This window comes from Phyllopteryx taeniolatus, chromosome 17 (genome assembly GCF_024500385.1).
Source record: "Phyllopteryx taeniolatus isolate TA_2022b chromosome 17, UOR_Ptae_1.2, whole genome shotgun sequence".
Lineage (NCBI taxonomy): Eukaryota > Metazoa > Chordata > Actinopteri > Syngnathiformes > Syngnathidae > Phyllopteryx > Phyllopteryx taeniolatus.
In genome coordinates, this window is record NC_084518.1 from 8,599,412 (window position 1) to 8,621,997 (window position 22,586).

Sequence of the window (22,586 nt, forward strand, 5' to 3'; positions counted from 1 at the left end):
AATAATGTGAAGTTCACCAGTACCAAAAGCAGCCCCACACCATCATGTTCCAACCTCCAAACTTCACTGTTGGTATGGTGTTTTTACGGTGATGTGGTGTGCATTATGGCATCCAAAGAGTTCAATTTTGCTCTCATCAGACCAGACTCTTGTCCAAATGTTGTTTAGCAAACTTTAAACGAGCGTTGACATGCTTTTTTTTTCCAGCAATGGGGTCTTGCGTGGTTAGTGTGCATACAGGCCATGACGGCGGAGCGCATTACTCACTGTTTTCTTTGTGACAACAGTACCTGCTAATTCCAGGTCTTTTTGAAGCTCTCCACAGATGGTCCTTGGCTCTTGGACAACTGTTCTGATTATTCTTTGCACTCCACTGTCAGAAATCTTGCGAGGAGCACCTGATCAAGGCAAATTTATTGTGGTATGATTGGCTTACGTATTATGGCCAACCATGCTCACTGGAACATTCAGAAGCTTAGATATGCGCCTGTAACCAATGCCATCATTATGTTTTACAACAATTACTTTGGGATGGTCTTGAGACAGCTCTTTGCTATTACCCATCATGAGATGTGTCTTGACTCACACCTGAAAGGGGACAATGCAATTTCATAAAACACATGAAATACACATGGTTAAAACAGCCAGAATTAGCCAGAAGGCTAGTTTTCATCTGTAGTCGCCTGGTCCCCATTCCCACCTTGGGAATGACACCTTTTTGTAGGCCAACAATTAGGACTGAACCAGCTGATATTCATTTGCACTGACAAGGGGGTGGACTGCTGTTTGATTATTGATAGATTTTAGGTGTTGTCTTGGCTTCCCATGCCTTTTTGCACCTCTCTTTCTTCATGTGTTCAATACTTTCTCCCTGTGTCATTTCACATGATAACACAACGTAATTTCTGATCTTATTTGTTCTACTTTCTTTGTATGTACAGAATGGATTACTTGCATTGTTCCCAACATCTGGTGAAAATTTGCACCTTTGGAAATATATTTAGTGAGAAAAATGGTGACATGTTTAAATACTTATTTCAGCTGCTGTATATTATGATCAGGCAATGAAACATTTATATGGTTTCACAGTCATAACTACGCTCTGAGGGAACCCGACCAGTCGAACAAGTAAACAACATAAACACAAAAGCACATCAATTAATAATTTGAAATTAGATACTGTTAAAACAAAAATAAAAATATATATATATTTATCCTCAAGCGACTGCTCTCAGATGAAAAAAGGATCGGGTGGATATAATAAAACCAAATACCAGTAATGTCAAACCCGCAGCCCGGGGGCTGCATCCGGCCCGCCACATAATTTTATGTGGCCGGCGAAAGCAAATCATTTGCGGAAATTTATATGATTCTTGCTAAAATCTGTACCAAAATTTCACATCGTAATATGTAATAAATAACATTGAGATATTGCAAACATGTTTTGTTGTTGTTGCCAAACCCCTTTTTACAGTAACTTGAACAATAGTTGAACAAACTGTTATCTGTACTTCTGATAAAACTAGTTCTCCATCATTTTGTTGTGTTTATATAATACTATGATCAGGCGATGAAACATTTCTGTGGTTTCAGGGTCATCATGGCCCTCTGAGGGAAACCATATCAACAATGTGGCTCACGACAACAATTAGTTTGACACCCCTTATGTAATAGGATAAAAATAATTCTTAATTATATAATGACTCTATAATTGTCATCATTAATAAATTATGGCTTCAGTATTTGTTCTTTTAACATATTTCTTGGGGAAATGGTTTGGCTTTGTTGTAGGTGTTCATCACTTAACCCTTAGGTGGCAGCAGTGCACTTAAAATGCCCAGTCTGCCGGAAATCAAGAAGAAGACGAAAAAGACAAAGAAGAAATGTGACGTCATATGGTGGTGATCTGTAAATAAAGTGCATAAATTAAGAAATACAAGGCAAGACAGATTCTTAAGAATAGCACACTCCGCAAACCCAACTGTCCGGAACAGCTCAGATAGCGAAGGCGGCCCACTGTGAAACTATTTGCGTGATAGCTCACACAATGATGCTAGCTCCTAAATGCCTAAACAAGTTCTGTGAACACGTTCCATCTCGTCTGTAATCGGTAAACTACTATCTTGTCCTCTTCCCATCCCATTCATGGCGCAAACACAAAAACAGAAGCGCTTCAACTGCCACCACGATCACTACGGGTCTGCAGCATCGTTTAGTTTACTTACAGGTGCGGCACAGAGTCGCGGCTCTTTTTAACGTGATACATGTATCGCATTTGAAAACGTGCTTCAGGTGATTTTAGATGATAACTTCGTCGTAACATCTTTTATACATATTTTGCAGAGTACTTTTGTTTCCAAATGACAGACATGTTGGTGGAAGTCTCGCGGAGTAGCAAAAAGTATAAAAAACAAAATTGGTGATCCCCATTTTCCATATCGAGGGTTAATAAAATATTGATCGAATCGAGCCTCACAATATATCACCCAGATCTAAGTGTTAGCACAAAACCTTCAAGCTTCTGCTAGAAAGCAAAAAAAAAAAAAAAGATCAAGAAAGGCCTACCCGAACAGATTAAATTTATTTGGGTGAAATTAGAGGCAGTTTAAATGGTGGCAGGTGTGAGTTTGAATGTGATTGGTTAATTCTGAACACAGGCCACATCCCGTTATAGGAGGGTTTGCACACTTGTAATAATGGTATCAGAGTTTTGGATTGATTTATCTTTAAATCACAAAACCAGGCATTTGAACAAGGGGTGCGTAGACCTTTTTCATTCAAACATTCAAATCAGCTTTGATGTAAATGAGCACATTTGACAATCTAAGATGGCTTTTTTTTTATAAGTGTTTGATATTCTGTGTATGAGTTACCAATGCGGGCTGGGGGTTTAACCCTGGAATTTTCTGCCTTCCAAGGTAGTAGCGGAGGCGTAACAGAGTCGGAATGTCGCCATCTGTGATCAGAGTGTGAAGTTTAGCATCGGAGACACATTACCTACACTCCTGTGTTGAAAGCAATTGCCACACCAACAAAGCAGTGCATCTAATCATCTTAACGAGGCAAAAGCTGTGTGACTGGGCACTTAAGACACAGCATTGCCCACTTTGGCAAATTCTGTCGAAAAGAGACATGAATAAATCCTGACTCTGTTATGCCTCTGATGTGGCTATGGGAATGCCGTTTAAAAGCTTTGTTTGATTTCATGTTTCGTTTCAGAGGCCAGAGAGGCTTGAAGAGAGAACTTGCCCAGACTCCTGTCCTCATCTCTTGTGCTGATCAGTGAAACTTTGTTCCTTTGGGGATATGTAAAATGTCTTTCTGAATTTCTCTTCCCCCCTTTAGATATTCTGTACCTCAGTGTGTTGGTAACATTAATAGGTTGTCAGTTTTATTTTAAAGTGGCCTTTATCAGGGTCATAACTTGCAATTTAAAAGAAAACATGAAATATGAACAGATTTTTTTTTCACCTTTTTAAGCCACACCATACCTGTAAGACGTTCTCTTCTGTTAAAAGGGGTGATCCCATCACTTCTAATTCTATTCGCTTTCACCTAAATTCCTGCTAACCAGTGTAAATGGTCACAATGGATATACAGTACTTTCTTTAGTTCTGGCCTATAATTCATATATACTGTATGATGTACATTAAATATGAAGAAACAATGGTTGAGCTTTTGAAATGTTACATTGTATATATGTCCTATAGTATGTGTACCTACTATACTATACATACTAAGACAGTATGTTGTCGCTAACAGTGGCGGAGCTAAACTTTTATCCCTGGGGTGGCCAGGGGGTGGCGAAGGCTATTCCAGGAGATCCACAGACTATGACAATTAATTTGTTTTTCGACCAATGAACAGCAATCCGAGACTCTAAATGTTGCAATGTACATGCTGAGCACACAGAAGTTGAGATTTGTGTGCATAATTTAAAGTTTATTAACAATGTTTACAACACAATGTACACACAAACAACTTCAACAACTGCAACAATTTTTCAATAATCACAGAGTAACCCACTCACAGTTATCCACTCACGCACTCACAGCTACTCACACTCTCTCTCACACACACACACTGCACATACACTCATAGATACTCACACACACACACTTTAACTACTTTAACGTTCCCTTCTCTTTAAAAAGTTATTTATCTTACCCCCCTGTCTTTTAATTTCTCAATGAACCCTATGAAAAAAATGTGCCACTTTTGTTACTCTTAGCATCACTTATAATTGCACAATGTTATCAAATCCCCACTTCAAGCCTAAAAAAATGTCAGGGGAAATAGACCACTGTAGATGTAAGTTTAATATTAAACTTTCAACTACTCAGTGGTTCCCAATTGGTTTTGCCTCAGGACCCAAAAGTTAACTTAGTCATTGTCGCAACCCAAATTTTGACATTCTTTCGCAACTTAATTTTATATCACACGAAAAACAGCCCAGTAATACAAAAGCCTTTATGCACTGTTGAAAAAAATGAAAACAGTATATATATATATATATATGTGTGTGTGTGTGTGTGTGTGTGTGTGTGTGTGTGCGCACACACACAAGCACAAACATGACAAGCATTATTCACTTTTTATGATGTGAATAAAGAGGCAGACTTTTTTTGTGGCCAAATACTTAAATAAAAAGGTGGAATTCACTTGAATTAGAGGTAGGCTATACCTGTTTTAAACAAGCTAAACTGGTGACGCTGGTGACATTTCAGAAATCAAACTATGAAATATAAAGGCAGAATTCACTTGAATTACAGTTTTTATGCTTTTTAAACAAGTTCCACTTGTGACGCTCATTAACAGCACTTTTGTGATGCCCTCAACTCCTGACGTTTTCTTTGAAAGCACTCCACTAGTTTGTCTTAAGTGTTTTTAGCTAGCTTGTTGTGCAGTACATTATGCATGAAATAAGATGCTGCATAGAAGAGAAAAAAATGGAAAAGCAACACTTGACACTGTAGCGGTCTCAGTTTTAAACAAACATCATTATACCAACAGTTTAGAGATGTAACAAAGGGCAAAACGTGAAGGATAATCCCCCACCCTCCATCTTATACAGTGGGTATGGAAAGTATTCAGACCCCCTTAAATTTTTCACAATTTGTTATATTGCAGCCATTTACTAAAATCATCCATCCATCCATCCATTTTCTGAGCCGCTTCTCCTCACTAGGGTCGCGGGCGTGCTGGAGCCTATCCCAGCTGTCATCGGGCAGGAGGCGGGGTACACCCTGAACTGGTTGCCAGCCAATCACAGGGCACATAGGAACAAACAACCATTCGCACTCACAGTCATGCCTACGGGCAATTTAGAGTGTCCAATTCATGCATGTTTTTGGGATGTGGGAGGAAACCGGAGTGCCCGGAGAAAACCCACGCAGGCACGGTGAGAACATGCAAACTCCACACAGGCGGGGCCGGGGATTGAACCCGGGTCCTCAGAACTGTGAGGCTGACGCTCTAACCAGTCGGCCACCGTGCCGCTTACTAAAATCATTTAAGTTCATTTTTTTCCCCAATGTACAAACAGCACCCCATAGTGACAGAAAAAAACGGATGATTAGAAGAAATGGACAGCACCTGAGTTAAATGTGTCACAGCAAAGGGTCTGAATACTTATGGCTGTGATATTTCAGTTTTTCTTTTTTAATAAATCAGCAAAAATTTCAACAATTACGTTTTTCCTCGGCGGCACGGTGGACGACTGGTTAGAGCGGCAGCCTCACAGTTCTGAGGACCGGGGTTCAATCCTCCGCCCCGTTTGCATGTTCTCCCCGTGCCTGCGTGGGTTTTCTCCGGGCACTCCAGTTTCCTCCCACATCCCAAAAACATGCATGAATTGGACACTCTAAATTGCCCGTAGGTGTGAATGTGAGTGCGAATGGTTGTTTGTTTGTATGTGCCCTGCAATTGGCTGGCAACCAGTTCAGGGTGTACCCCGCCTCCTGCCCGATGATAGCTGGGATAGGCTCCAGCACGCCCGCGACCCTATTGAGGAGAAGCGGCTCAGAAAATGGATGGATGGATGGATATTTTTTCTCTGTCAATATGGGGTGTTGTGTGTACATTAATGAGGAAACAAATTAACTTAAATGATTTTAACAAATGGCTGCAATATATCAAAGAGTGAGAAATTTAAGGGGGTCTGAAAACTTTCCATACCCACTGTATTTCATTTTAGCCAACAGAGTTTTAAACAGCTAGCTGGCCAATTGTCTGTTAATTTCGTTTCTCTAAAATCATTGGAGAAATACATAAATATAAGCAGCAACCCGAATTAAATGTACACGTTAATGTGGAGTGGCTGTTGGAAGCTGACACTGGTCATCTGTAGACGCCATGAGATGTAACTTGTCCATGTGCCCCTGTTTGTGTTTGCCAGCGGCCGAGAGAGACTGGCACACTGCACTGGCTCCTTATTAAAACACTGCATGTGCTGGGTGATGTTTTCGCTTTTACCGCCATGAGAAGCAACTTAATGTTAACTTTAGCTTCATACAATAGGTGTTTAGCAAAACGATCTCCTCTCTGAACACAAAAGTGATTTTAAACAGTGACTCATTAGGACACCACCATAAAACTTATTTTAGAATGATGTCGTAGACTGGCTCTGGGGAAAATCATCTTCTGTGGCTATTATTCTTCATTTCTTAATAAATGTGGATTACAACTCTTTGTGGTACATAGCGCCAACTACTGTACAGGAGGGACTTAGCAGTCAAAAGACGTCACTGATTTCAAAATGCAAACGGCTCCTTTCGACAAGACATGCGGTGCCGTGATAGGTCAATCATCTGGGGGGGGGGGGCACCTAGGGTGTCCAATCAGATTTCAGGGGGGTCCAGTGCTACCCCGGTCTCCCCTCTGGCTTCCACCTCTGGTCGCGAGAAACATAAGACTGAATGTTTTAAAGAGTAGAGGTTTATAGCCCATACCCCTGTGCATTGAACAAGAGTTAATAGTTGGTGTTTTCCCCTCCTCTGTCTGTGGTTCATTGTCCCTGTCAGTGAGGTACAGGCCAGTGTCAAAATTAACTTCTTGTGAAAGTGATATTATAGCCTTAATGCTCCTGTTCACACCCGCATTCACCAATGCATTAACCATTTGCTTGCTTAGGGACATATTCTTCTGTGTGTTGAAGTCAGAAAAGGCGCAAAGCTCCACGGTTCGCTTGCCACGTAGATTCTTCCATCCACTTGTAGGTAATATACGCACCCTCGTGCCAATTACGTACTCCCTGGAATGTGGAGGTTCACTGTCAAATCGGGACATGCGCATAGTCAGCTGTCGACTTAAGCACCTTTCTTTCTCTGCACTCTGGAGGCTGTAAGTACAACGCCCCATGAAGGTAAAACCTCATATTGCACTTGAAGTTTGGAGGCAGTTACAATACACACCATACTACATGGAGGAGATTCCCGGAAAAATATCAAAACATATTCAAACTACCACTGAAAGGAAGTTTTCTTCTTTTTTAACCACCAACATTCATTCATTCATTCATCTTCCGTTCCGCTTATCCTAATTAGGGTCGTGGGCGTGCTGGAGCCTATCCCAGCTATCTTCGGGCGAGAGGCGGGGTACACCCTGAACTGGTCGCCAGCCAATCGCAGGGCCCATATAAACAAACAACCATTCACACTCACATTCACACCTACGGGCAATTTATAGAGTTTTAAATTAACCTACCATCTACCCTGAATGTTTTTGGGATGTGGGAGGAAACTGGAGTGCCTGGAGAAAGCCCACGCAAGCACGGGGAGAACATGCAAACTCCGCACAGGCGGCGCCGGGATTTGAACCCCGTTCCTCAGAACTGTGAGGCAGATGTGCTAACCAGTCGGTCACCATGCCGCCCACCAACATTCACTTAAATGTTATTTATGAGATAAGTCACTTTGTATGACAACAGGATGGCCACACAAATCCTGTGGGAACGGCAGCACAATACGCTAAAGGCTTGTCAATCGGCATTTCTAGTTCACAGTTTTACATCAGCTAAAGCAGGGGTGTCAAACTCATTTTTGTCACGGGCCACATCGCAGTTATGGTTCCACTTGGAGAGCCGTTATGGCTGCAAACTCATATGAATGTAGGATTGCCTCATATTATTACATATACACAAATTAATGGCTTATTACTTTTGAAATCAAAAGCCAGTAAAAACTGTTCAACTACAGTATGAATCAATTTTATTTTAAAAGTGGGGTCGGTGCTTGCAATATCTCAATATTTTTAAAAGTGAACCCAATTTGGAATTTTGGTATTTTAGCAAGGAACACAAAGTCGATGCACACTCTCGCGGGCCACATAAAATGACGTGGCGGGCCAGATCTGGCCCCCGGGCCACCAGTTTGACCTCCTGTTAAAGGGAGGACACGGTCATCACATAATGTATGTTTTATCGAATATACTGTACAGTAACAATTTGTTACATCCTCCCCTTTTCCTCTCTGTGCCGCATTAAGGTTCTCCTGCTGATGCACTTAACCGGTTTAGCACATGTTCTCCTCCCGCAGTAACATTTTGATTTTTTACATTATCAAGTAAAGAAATTCAAAACATGCAATAATATGCCAGTGAGGGCATATCACAGGCGCCAATGCGTTCAGTCATGATCACAGTATTGCTTATGAATGAAGCTTTGGACACGCCATAACTTCCATATCTGCTATGGAGATTGATTTTAGATTTGGAGTGTGACATGTTTTCCATGTGGATTTCAATGGCATGTATCAGGGGAACTCCACATTCCATGAATTATATCATCCCTCCGACTTCAATGAGTAACACATTTCAAGCCGGTACGCGCAAACAAGCCGAGTACGCACAGGGGTGTGGCAGAAGTTAATGCGGGAGAATTGAGGGCGTATAAGCCAGGCACATAAACTTAAGCTGGTACACACATAAAGACAATTGGGCTGTTTTTGTCCTGATGCAGCCCCTTTCTGGCCAAGCATGTCAAAACAGCAGCCAATCTTATGTCTTATAAGATTATCCTATAGGATTGTCCTTAGGTATAAGGTGTGTTAAGACTGGACTTGGATTGGATTTTTGACCTTGCCTCTTTGCCTCACGTTTTTTGGATACTGTTGCCTTTTCGGATTGCCTGCCTGTGTACCGACCTTTGCTCATATATTAAACCTCTCTTTTTTGAAACTGTCCATCTGTTTTGGAGTCGTGCATTTTGGGTCCTTTCCTCTGTTCCGTTCATGACAGAACGAACTGGCCATAACATGGACCCAGCAGACTCAGACCCGGTGCGTAAAGCCCTTCAAGCGCAGGGTCAACACATCACAAAGCAGGATGAGGAGCTTGCTGCCCTCTGCCTTCATCTAAAGGGACTGTCAGAGCATCAGGACACTACAATGAGACAGGTGGCCTCACGGTTTGAAGTTCTAATAAATATGGTTCAGAAGAAAGAACCAGCTGGCACAGCACCCGATGCCTCCACTGTACCACCGTTTCCATGTGAAGCAGTCACCATGCAGCCACCTGCCACCTCCGCTGCTGTCTGCCCACAGCTCTCTCGACCGGAGAGGTTCTCTGGAGATTCTGGAAACATTAAGCCATTTATCACACAGTGCAAACTCCACTTTGAGCTGCAGGCAGCTGCCTTCCCCACCGAGCGGGCAAAGATGTCATTTCCCACCTGACTGGTCGTGCGGAGGCGTGGGCTATTGCTGAATGGAGCCACAATTCCGCCACGTGTCATTCTTGGGCTTCTTTCGTAAAGACTATGGAGCAAATTTTTCAGTATTCCACACCAGATCGTGAGGTGGCTCGCTCCCTTGTCACCTTACAACAAGGCAAGCGCAGGGTGTCAGATTACACGATTGAGTTTCGCATTCTAGCAGCTGAGAGTCAGTGGAACAACAGGGCACTACTCGATAAATTTTTTCAAGCACTATCCCCCGCCGTCAAGGTTCATTTGGTCCCACTAGACCTGCAGACCGACTTGGACACTCTCAGCGCTCTCGCCGTGAAGATCGACAAAAGACTTTTGGATCGCGAGCTGGACGAAAATCGGCGGAAGGATTCGTCACCGCGCACTTGGAGGACGAGCCTCGGTAACCAGCCAAACCAAGGCAGATCCCCTGTTGCCGGTCTCAATCCACTGGCTAGCGTTACCAGGGATGAACCCATGCAACTGGGCAGGTTCCGTCTCTCCCCTGAGGAACGTCAACGCCGGCTGAGGGAAGGGCAGTGCTTCTACTGCGGGCAGTTGTGTCGGAGGGATGTTATGTCAAGGTTGCCGGTGCTGGTACCAAGGGTACGGGAGCGGTGAGTCTAAATTTCATTAAGGAAGACCCTACCCGGGTTCTTCCTAAAGTGACACTATGCTCTCCTGATCAAGAGATTCATACACCTGTATTGATTGACTCTGGTTTTGTCGGAGATTGACTCAACTCCCTCCTCGTTAGACGTATGCACCTTAGAACCTTTCAAGTAAGGCGCCACCGCAACACTTATGCCGCAGATGGTAGTTTTAGGGGCAAGATCACTCACCGCACCCAAACACTCACATTGACATTTCCTGATTCTCACTCGGAACGCATTGGTTTTCATGTTTTTGACGCCATGAATTATGACCTTATTTTAGGGAACCCATGGTTGAAACTACATAACCCTCACATTGACTGGTCCTCTGGGCATGTTATGTCATGGGGCAGCAATTGCACCCAGAACTGTTTCAAGCCTCCATGTAATGTTCAGGGATATGTTTCTAATGAAATTCCAAAGGATCCTGACTTATCTCAAGTGCCCACCTGTTACTATGACATTGGAGACGTTTCTTCCAAATCCAAAGCCAAATCGCTTCCACCCCACAGACCTTATGACTGTGCAGTTGACTTGCTGCCTGGAACCACACCTCCACGGGGGAGGTTGTTCTCTCTTTCAGGGTCGGAACACAAGGCCATGAAGGAGTATGTGAAAGCATCCCTGGCAGCCGGGATCATTTGCCCATCTTCATCCCCTGTGGGAGCAGGATTTTTCTTTGTGGACAAAAAGGACTAGACCCTGTGACCCTGTATCGATTACCGGGGTCTCAACGAGATAACAGTGAAATACCCTCTTCCTCTTATCTCCACCGCCTTTGAGTTCCTGGAGGGAGCCAAGGTTTTCACCAAACTGGATTTAAGAAATGCGTATCATCTAGTCAGGATAAGGGAGGGGGGTGAATGGAAAACAGCATTCAACACACCAACGGGAGATTATGAGTATTTGGTAATGCCTTTTGGACTCGCTAACGCTCCAGCTATTTTCCAAAACTTTGTCAATGATGTCTTGCGTGACATGTTGAATGTGTATGTTTTTGCCTATTTGACGGTATTTTGATATACTCCCCGGATGAGGAGACTCACATTATTCATGTCCGCTCTGTGTTGCAGCGGTTACTGCAGAATGAACTTTATGTCAAGGCTGAGAAATGTGAGTTCCACAAGGCGTCCGTTTCTTTTCTGGGTTTCGTGCTGGCTCAAGGTAAAGTCAAAATGGACCCTTGTAAAGTCGATGCCGTGATTAATTGGCCCACTCCCACGTCACGCAAGGATGTACAAAGGTTCTTAGGGTTCGCAAATTTTTACAGAAAATTCATTAGAAATTTCAGTTCTATAACCTCGCCATTGCATGATCTTACCTCGCCACACAGACCATTTGTGTGGAACCGGTTTGTCAGTCAGCGTTACAGAAACTGAAATCGAGCTTTACCTCCGCTCCCATCCTCACTTTGCCAGATCTCAACCAGTTGGAGAAGTCGATGCGTCTAATGCCGGAATAGGAGCAGTGCTCTCCCAGAAATGTCTCAAGGATGGTAAGTTACATCCTTGTAACTCTCTATCTCTCTAAAAAACTGACTGCAGCCGAGAGAAATTATGACATAGGTGACCATGAACTGCTGGCGGTCAAGGTGGCTTTGGTGGAGTGGAGGCACTGGCTGGAGGGGGCACAGACTCCGTTTTTAGTTTGGACCGATCACAAGAACCTCAAGTATCTTAAATCTGCTAAAGGATTAAATGCAAGGCAGGCTAGATGGGCTCTATTTTTCTCAAGATTTAATTTCATGTTATCCTACCGACCTGGTTCTGAAAATGGTAAGCCAGATGCTTTGTCACGTATTTTCTGCGACAAGAATTCTTTGTCCGACCCTAACACTATTTTGCCCAAGTCATGTTTTGTTTCTGCTTTTGTTTGGTACGTTGAAACTGTGGTAAAAGAGGCTCTGAATAACACTCTTAGCCCTGAAGATTGCCCTGAGGACAGGCTTTTTGTGGTCCCGACCTTAAGGGGAAGCGTCATCCACTGGGCTCACACTAACCGGACTGTATGTCACCGCGGCTTTGCCAAAACGCTATCTGTGGTCGAACAGCGCTTTTGGTGGCGTAATGTTAGGAGGGATGTTATCAATTACGTCAATGCTTGCCAGGTATGTGCTGCTCACAAGCCCTCTCGTCAACGTCCTTCGGGGGAATTGCGACCCCTGCCAATACCACAACGTCCTTGGTCAGACATCTCCGTAGACTTTGTGATGGGATTACCGGCCTCTAAAGGAAATACTACCCTTCTCACAGTTGTTGACAGGTTCTCTAAGATGGCACACTTCATTGCACTTCCGAAACTCCCCTCACCTAAAGACACTGCTGAGTTGATGATTAACCATGTATTCAAGTTTCATGGTTTTCCCAAGAATGTGGTATTGGATAGGGGCCCCCAATTCATTTCACGATTTTTGAAAGAGTTTTGCAGTCTAATAGGTGCTACAGTCAGTCTGTCAACTGGGTTTCATCCTGAAACCAACAGACAAACCGAGAGGCTGAACCAGGACCTGGAGACTGGGCTCCGATGTCTCCCTTCACAGGAGCCACAATCCTGGTCTCAGAAACTGGTTTGGGTCGAGTTCTCTCACAACTCTCTCCCCTCTGCATCCACTGGTCTATCGCCTTTTCACATTGTGCATGGTTACCAACCATCTCTGTTTCCTGCCATAGCCCCAGAATCCACGGTTCCAGCTGTATTGACCTTGGTGAGACGCTGCAGGAGGACCTTGGAGCGAGCCCGCCAGATGCAGCTCCACAAGGACGGTCCTACAAAACCGGAGCTGACCGTAGGAGGACACCGGCTCAGAACTACAAAGTGGGTCAACGAGTGTGGCTCTCCACCAAGCATATTCCACTCCGGGTGGAGTCCAGGAAGCTCGCTCCCAGGTTCGTTGGGCCCTTCCCCATCACAAAGGTCATCAACCCTGTCACCATGAAGCTTAGGCTCCCAAGCTCGCCCGGGAGTCGCTTCTGGTCCCGCCTTCCAGGCCCCTTCCTCCCCCCCGGTTCGTGGATGGGGGCCCTGTCTTCACGGTGAGGCGGCTGTTGTCGTCTCGTCTCGTCGGAGGGGGTTTCAATATCTGGTGGACTGGGAGGGCTACGAGCCTGAGGAACGTTCATGGGTGCCGTCTGGGTTTATCGTGGATGACTCACTCATTTGGGACTTCCATGTTGCGCATCCTGGAGCTCCGGGCCCGTCTGGGGCCAGCCGTTAAGAGGGGTGGGGGTGCGGGGTGGAGGGTACTGTCATGGGTGTGTTTTCTGGTTGTTGTTTTCCCCCTGTCTCATACACACCTGCTCCTGAGAGCATCTTCCCCACCTGTGCCTCGTTTACCCTAATTACCCCATGCATTTAACCTCCTGTCTCATTCTTTCTGGTTGCCAGTTCGTTGTATCTTGTTGTCACGTTCCAGCATTCCTTGTTTCCAGGTCACCGACTCATAGTAAGACTCGACCCTGTTCTGATTTTTGACCTTTCCTCTTTGCCTCACGTTTTTTGGATACTGTTGCCTTTTCGGATTGCCTGCCTGTGTACCGACTATATACTATATAATATACTGCTCGTATATTAAACCGCTCTGTTTTTAAACTGTCCATCTGTATTGGAGTCATGCATTTTGGGTCCTGTCCTCTGTTTCGTTCATGACAAATGAAGCCTTTAGGGAAAAGAACACCCTGCCAACAATTAAGCATGGTGGAGGAACCATAATGCTGTGCGGCTGATTTTCTGCATCTGGTACTGGTGGCCTTGGCTGTATCACAGGTATCATGACATCAGAAAATTATCAAGAGATTTTAGAGTGAAATTTCTTATCCAGTGTAAAAAAAAAACTTTGTTTGAGGCAAAGATTATGGGTCTTCCAGCAGGACAAAGACCCAAAGCACACATCCAAAAGCACACAGAAATGGTTGAAAAGGGAAAAATGGACTGTTTTAAAATGGTCAGCAATGAGTCCTGATCTCAATCCAATTGAAAATCTTTGGGGGGAGCTCAAATCTGCCATTGAGGAAAAGAACAAGAGCTTAAATGAATTGCAAAAGAAGAGTGGGAGAAAATACCACCTGAGAAGTGCAAAAAGCTATGAGCTACATATAAGAAATATTTGGTTGTCATCGCTGCCAAAGGTTGTGCAACCAAATATTTAGGAGGGGTGCCAATATTGCTGCACATGCTGTTTTCTGTTTTTTTTTCCCTTTGAAATTAAAATATCAAAGTTTAAAAAAATGTCTTAATTAAATTACTTTGGACTTAAAAATTAATTTAAAAATGCCGATGATATAAGTTTGGTACATTTACATTTATTTCCGAAGGTATTATACAGGTTATGCAAAAAATGAAGGGGTGCCAATAAAGGTGAGCAGGACTGTACAACCCAAACTCGTGTGTGTGTGTGGGGGGGGGGGGGGGGGGGGGGGGAGCCGTCAGCCGAGTCATGATGCCGAGAATCGTGACGTTAAACGGAATGTGGCCAATCAAAAAAGCGTCCTATACTGACGAACATGACGCGACCGTAAATGAAAACAAACGTTTTACCCAATGTCGTTTTTTGGATAAAAGTAGGTTCCCCAGACAGCATGAAGTATTTGCCAAAGCAAGTCTTTTTATTTATCTACACCATTTCCTTCAGGATCATTCGGCAAAGGTCGGCACATATCCGAAGTGTCTACTCATCTTCGTTTTTCCGAGAACACGTGTGATCATGTGAGATGTTGAGATCGATGGTGGAATAGAATCTTTGTGTGTGGTGTTCTGTGTTGAGCTTATCAGAACACACCACACACAATACGACCAAAACTGTTAAATGCCTGATTTTTCTTTTCTTTTTTATCTTTGTGTGGGGTATATCCCAGATTAAAATTTTTTTTTTTTAACTTTTAAGATTGGAAAAATCTTAATGTGTGTACCAGGCTTTACACATGAATAGGAGAGTAGCCCTTCGTCCATTGCAGTCTTGGATTTGGTTTTAGAATTTTTGAATGGTAAAATCCAGATTTCGTCAAAACGTAAGTGGACATTTTCATATAATTTGATCAGTAACGGTAAAGCCATGTGCCACTGAATTTCCTTTTGAAAACCAATTCATTTTACTGGTATCAGTTTTTGAATTATTGGCAGTTGTTTCTATTAAAATGTCATAATTTTTTCGAAGAAAAAAATATTCTCAAGTAATATTTTTCAAACTTTTAATGCCAAAATGTCTTGACCGTTAGGTGTCCCGAATGAAGTTTCATGATTTGCAACATATTTTCTGGAGATCCTAATGATATTATTGGATATATAGCATTTTTTCTCCTATTTCTTAATATTCCTTTTGCATGAAAACTAACACAAATGCATCTTAGTGTCTTTAGAGTTCCTTTTTTTTGGTTCTTTTACAAATGGTCCTTCTTTGTCACTCAAGCTGTCTTTACCATTAATGCCACTGGAGAGAGCATCATATTGTTGCAATACACCAGAGGGATCTGTGAGCTGAAGGGCCAGGATGAGGCAGCCATTTTGCATTCAAACAATTGCAGACATCTTCTGAGAAATGAATGAATATGTATGAATTTGTGAGCGTGTAGGAACTTTTGCATGACTTTACCGTTATTACCATGACGTAAAGACGAGTATAATAAGTAGTTAGGATCATTTATGCACTTGTATCCACAGAGCTGGAAGGGCACACGTGTAAATTGTATAACTCACATGATTTTTCTGAAGATGTTTGTCTTTAGGCGGCACGGTGTCAGAATGGTTAGTACGTCTGCCTCACAGTTCTGAGGACCGGGGTTCAAATTCCGGCCCCGCCTGTGTGGAGTTTTCATGTTCTCCCCGTGCCTGCGTTGGTTTTCTCCGGGTACTCCGGTTTCCTCCCACATTCCAAAAACATGCATGGTAGGTTAATTGGCGACTCTAAATTGCCCATAGGTGTGAATGTAAGTGCGAATGGTTGTTTGTTTATATGTGCCCTGCGGTTGGCTGGCGACCAGTTCAGGGTGTACCCCACCTCTCGCCTGAAGATAGCTGGGATAGGTTCCAGCACGCCCGCGACCCTAGTGAGGATAAGTGATATGGAAAATGAATGAATGCATGTTTGTCTTTACCGTGATGCAACAATTGTATTTCAGTGGGCCACCACCATTTGCTCTGTCAGTAAGGGTTGCCTTTACTGAGAATGCCTAAATCATCAATAATGTTTTTTAAAGTAGGACTCTATAAGTGTGGTTGTTTCAGCATGGGAGACATTTACCCATATAAAACCAACGTACCATTCAAAAATTGCTAAATTAGATGCGTCTTCACCATTATTGATCAAATTATATGAAAATGACCCGTACACTTTAAAATCAAATCTATTAGATAAAAAGTTTAATATGATTGATGCTCATATTTATTTCTGTCTATAGACATAATGGTCTACACAGTATGTAGACAATAATTTTATTTATATTTTTTGTTTACTTTTGTCTCGTTTTCTGTCCCTACCATGATTCATCATTACATTCTGTCCTAACATATTGAACATGTATAATAGACCCTTTCCAAAAAAAAATTATATAATGGAAAAGTTTATTTATTTCCATAATTCCATTCAAAAAGTTAAACTTTCATAGATTATAGATTCAGGGCCCACAATTTAAACAATTTCAAGTATTTATTTGTTTCTTTATACATAATTTTGCCTTCCAGCTCATAAAACCCATGAAATCATGAATTCCAAAGAATTGAATACTGTAAAGAAATTATCATTTACTTGTCAGATTTTGTAGAAAAAAAAGATAAATTAGGGTCACAGTAAATCAATCAAAATATGGTACTTTCAAAACGATTTGTTAATCATCAATACTTGGTTGGGAATCCCTTAGCGCCACGGCATTGAGGCAATCAGTCTGTGGCATTGCCTGGGAGTTATGGAAGCCCAAATTTCCTTGATGCGTGCTGTCAGTTCTTCTTTGTTTTTGGGTCTGGTGCCACTCATTTTCCTCTTGATAATACTCCTTAGATTCTCAATGTGGTTTGTTGGCTGGCCAGTCAAGTACTGTGATGGCATGGGCATCAAACCAGATTTTGGTGCTTCTGGCGGTATGAGCATGGGCCTGGTCCTGATGAAATCTGCATCTCCATACAGATCCTCAGCAGAAGGAATCATTAAGTCCTCTAAAACATTCTGGTAGACTGTTGCAGTGACCTTGGATTTAAGAAAGCAGAGTTTACCAACACCTGCTCTGGACATTGCACCCCAAATCATGACTGAGTGTGGATATTTCACACTGGACCTCAAGCAATTTGGGTTCTGTTCTTCATCCGTCTTCCTCCAAACGCTTGGACCTTGATTCCCGAAAGAAAGGCACACCTTACTTTCATCGGAAAAGAGGACCTCGGACCACTGACCAACAGTCCAGTCCTTCTTCTCCTTGGCCCAGTTGAGACTCTTCCTACGTTGGCTCAGGCTCAGAAGTAGCTTGACCCGAGGAACCCGACAGTTGTAGCCCATCTCCCGGATACATCTGAATTGGGTGTTTTTTGAAGCTGTGACTCCCGCTTCATTCCACTCTTTCTGGATCTCTGCTAGATTCTTGAATCTTCTCTGTTTGATACGGTCATTTCTTTTACTGGTGAATCTTCTCCTGCCACATTTTGTCCTTCCACTAGACTTTTCATTGATATGCTTGGACACTGCACTCTGTGAACAGCCAGCCTCCTTAGCTATGAACTTTTGTAGCTTACCCATCCTATGGAGGGTATCAATGATGGTCTTCTGGCCTGTTGTCAAGTCTGCAGTCTTCCCCATATTGAACACAACTGAGACAATTGAACCAAACTGAAGCAATTTAATGACACCCGGGGAAACCTGTGCAGGTGCTTTGAGTTTAGTAGATGATTATTGTGTGACAGTTTAAAACATTTATGGCCTGAAAAATTTGGGCTGATTTCTTCACAGTATTCTAATTTTTTCAATTCCTGATTTTGTGGGTTTTAGGAGCTGGAAGCCCAAATTACGTAAAAATAAACAAATAAATACTTGAAATTGTTTAAATAGTGAGCCCTGAATTTATAATCTATGAAAGTTTAACTTTTGGAATGGAATTAAGGAAATAAACTTCTCCATGATTTTCAGATTTTTTTGGAAAGGTTCTGTACATTATATCAACTGAAGCTGAGACAAATCTAGAAATGCAACTAAGTGTTGAATTGTTGGCTTGCCAACAGTTGTTACAACCTCAGAGAATTCACAGCTAATTTCCTCACTTGCCTACGAGACTTTTTGCTAAGATTTTTAGAATGATATTTAATTGATCACGTTTTTTTTTTTATTCAGGCACATGCACACTTTTTTTATTGTAGTATTAACTAATAGAGTATAGTTATTTGTTAGGAACTTATTTTTCCAAGGTCAACTGTATTTAATTAGGATACAAACGGTGAATCTCGGTGATAATAAAGGTATGCATGTTTCGTTGCTTAGCAGTCAGGCATAGAAAATACGTCTACAAAAATGAGCTTGTCTTTTCCCCTGAAGTCTTTGACACTTGAGTTTTTCACCTCTTTGGAAATATGTGTCGTGCTTTTGGAAGTTTGATGAATAGAAAATGTCTTGGAAAAAATGAAGATTATTGGGGATTTTCTCCTAAATCAGGTATTCTTACATGGTTATATATTATTCATGTCAGCCCAAGACTGTAATGAGCAAGCACCATATCTGCAGCCCATAATATCGCAATTTCCAATGGGTGAATGGGTTCATCGTAATTTGTCTGTTTTTTAAATTCCGTTTTGACAAATAAAGCCATTCAATTTGACTCTATATTTTTTAAAATATGGAAGTTAAATTTGTAATGCATTTACACAGTCAAGTCATTTGTCATCAGTCAGTCCTTTGCATAGACAAAATGTCTCATGCAAAAATAGATAATAAATTGCCAAAGAAAAGGAAAGGGAATATTCCAATTTATTTTATTTTATTTTTTATGTTTTATTTTTATTTTTTAGCAAGTCTAACAGTTGCACGTTTTTTTTTTCTAGGTGTATAAATCATCAGGTAACTGTCAGCACAACAGTGTCCAATACGAATGGGATTTCAAAAAAAGGGCACCACTGACTCCTTTCAGTATAATATTTGCACATTATCAATAAAACCAAAATTAATAATTATCTTTGAAGCAAGTATATACTTTTACCTACCCCCAAGTATATACTTTTCCCTACCCCATAGAAATGATGTATTTACCTACTTGTTTTGAAAAATAAGTTGACTTCCAGAAAATAGCCATAAACTGCTGTCTATTAACACAGTTCTATTAAGTCAGAGTTCCTATTAATGACATTAATTACTAGATAACCCTTTTGTGTTAGTACTGTTGTTTTGAATGTAATATTTTTCTAATTCAGTGTTGATTATACTGTAAGCTATGAAGGTATCAAATTTGGTCTTGCAGTGAGAATGCTGCAGAGCTCAGCAAAGATCAAGGGTGTCAAACTCATTTTTGTCGCGGGCCAGATTGTAGATACGGTTTTCCTCAGAGGGCCATTATGATTGTAAAACCATATCAATGTTTAATAGCCTCACCATATTATTACACACAGACAACAGATTGATGGATAACTAGTTTTGAAATGAGAAGTCAAGGATAATGGTTTGTTCAACTATTGTTCAAGTAACTGTAAAAGGGGTTATGAGGTTGTGCTTACAATAGTTCATTACTATTAATTACATATGAATATTATACAAAAATTTGCAACAGATTTCAGCAAGAATCATGGTAGTTGACACACATGCTTTGCTTTTGCGGGCCACATAAAATGATGTGGCGGACTGGATCTGGCCCCCGGGCCTTGAGTTTGACACCTGTGGCAAAGATGTAAGGAGTTGAGTCCACCAGACTCATTGTGTAATATGTACCTTCATTAGAGCTTTTCCCATTTGAATGTTTTCCTTTGCAGTACAAGTTGGTTCAGGGTGGTTCATATGAGTTTAAATGTATTTATTGTTGTTGTTTTTATAGGGTTTTGTAAACTAAAAACATTCGATATGTGACGAATGAATACACATCAGTCATACAGTGAATGGTCATATGTTAGACTATAAACACTTTACTGGAATGTATATCGTGGCTTTGTTTTTCATATATATATGAAGGAATAGGTTATACCAGATATTTACCTCTTAACATTTAAAACATTTAGTCTCATCTACTTAATTGGTTCTCATCCTGACTGTTTCTTAAGAGCAATTGATAAATGCAGCCATGCCTTATTTAACCTGTTTGGTGAGAATTCTCTTAGCCCGTTGTCTCTTTTTTGTACACTAGCTTACAGCTCATGTCATAACACTGCTGATGTAATTATTAGTCTATTTACATTTTCTGCTGACACAACTATTTGCTTGCTGAAGACCTATTAAAATGCCATCTATTACACATGCGTAAAGAGTTTCTTGCTTTTCTCAATGTGAAATCACATACAAGATGTCAGATAGCCAGATTTACACGTGAAATACATTTTATTAAGGTGACCTGACATGAACATCTTCAATATAAACAGTTGACTGAACAAACTGAACTGAACGGCTGTGGTTCAGTTGGTAGGGCAGGTCGTCCAGAGACCGAAGGGTTGAAAATTTTGAATTTCAGCTCTGACTGTCTGCTGTTGAAGTGTCCTTGGCCAAGGCACTGAACCCTAATTTGCTCCCAGTTGGCCTGGCATCGCCTTGCATGGTACCAGCCGTCCATTGGTGTATGAATGGGTGAATGTGAGCCTCTGGAAAGCACTTTTGGCACTGTGATGGTGTAGTTTAAAGCGCTATATAAGTCTACTCCATTTACAATGAAAGTCTCACTCCTTCCCTGTAGGGGTGTCAAAAATAATCATACACATCATCGCGATACATGAACATGAACAATTGTGCATCGATGCAGTGGCAGACCATAATCTACGTGGGGCAGTCAAAAAGTAATGAGCTCAATTTAATTTAACCTACTAATAACTGATTTGTTTTCGAAAATTTTCATGGTTTATAGTTTAAATACATGTTTGAAGGTTTATTATTATTTTTATTATTTTTTTAAGTTTAGTTTAAGCTTGTTCTCTTCCTGTCAGCCATTTTGGAAATTACATTATTGTTTGATGTCTGTCAGAAGCAGAGAGCTGTGATTGAATTTCTTGATTTGGAAAGTTAACCACTACATTTAAAAAAGGTTGCAAATTGTTTATGGGAATGCTTCAATAGGCTACAGGGCAGTCAAAAAGTGGATTCCCTGGATCAAATGTGAAGAACAAGAGCCTGATTTGAGTGACCTCCGTGACAAGCAAAGGAGCGGCAGATCATTTTTAGCAGTTAATCCTGGCAATAGTGCTATGGTTGAGGCACTGATCAGAGAAGATTGTAGTGTCACCTTTGAGGACATCACCATCATGTGTCATCATTGATGACATAAATCTAACCCCATTCACATTTTACAACCTTTTGAAAATGTTTAGTGATGGTTGCCTTTCCAAAACAAGAAATTCAGTCACAACTCTCTGCTTCCGACAGGCATCCAACAATGACATAATTTCTAAAATGGTTGACAGAAGGAAGACAGGATTAAACAAAACTTTTTTTTTTTTTTTTTAATAAACCTTCAAACAAGTATTTATACTACAAACCGTGACAATTTCAGAGAAAATGCTCAATCATTTGTAGGTTAAATAAAATTCAGCTAATTACTTTTTGACTGCCCCTCGTATTATAGCATGAAGACATTTGTTGTTAAAGATTATTTGCACCGCGACATATTCTTGTGGTCTGTCTATGTTGGGTTTCAATAATAATCTTATCCAGAGCGTTGGAGCTCTGTTCTCATCTAACTGACGTTATTCGTCACATACGAGACCACAACTAAAAGTTAAGGATGTTCCAAACATTTTTTAAAGAAGATATCTGGACACATTTTTTATTTTATAAACCGACAGGGAAAAACAAACTGGACAGTTCCCATGCAGTATAAACCTGTTGCACAGGAATGAATATATCAGGAACACCAGCAAAATAAGAAATCATCATGATCAAGGAAAATACACAGCCGGCCAGCACAGCCAAAAAATGGCACGAATCAGTCAACAATGTTTGCCTGACAAAGAGAAGATAACCCAGGCTGTGGGAGCCTTTTGCAAAGGATTTACGGCCGTATTCTGTAATATTGCATGAAAGATAATTCTATAATCCTGTAAATCAGTGTCCATCAATGATGATAGTCAGGCCCGGAGTGGGTAATCGGGAGCACCGGTAG

General features: G+C 41.5%; 1 protein-coding gene across 39 annotated transcripts in view; it reads left to right on the forward strand.

The window, feature by feature from the left end:
- LOC133466730 (HMG box transcription factor BBX) overlaps positions 1-20,737 on the forward strand; it is a 208,161-nt gene extending 187,424 nt beyond the window's left edge. For 35 of the 39 annotated variants that reach the window (XM_061750666.1, XM_061750683.1, XM_061750652.1 and 32 more), the window contains one exon: positions 13,005-13,928. In XM_061750666.1, coding sequence (XP_061606650.1) covers positions 13,005-13,371 — 367 coding nt within the window. In that variant the 3' untranslated portion in view covers positions 13,372-13,928. Of the gene's footprint in view, positions 1-3,219; positions 4,767-11,753; positions 11,831-13,004; positions 13,929-19,341 lie in introns of those variants that run through there. The other 4 variants (XM_061750677.1, XM_061750679.1, XM_061750656.1 and 1 more) reach the window with 3 other exon arrangements.
- Positions 20,738-22,586: the final 1,849 nt, after the last annotated feature.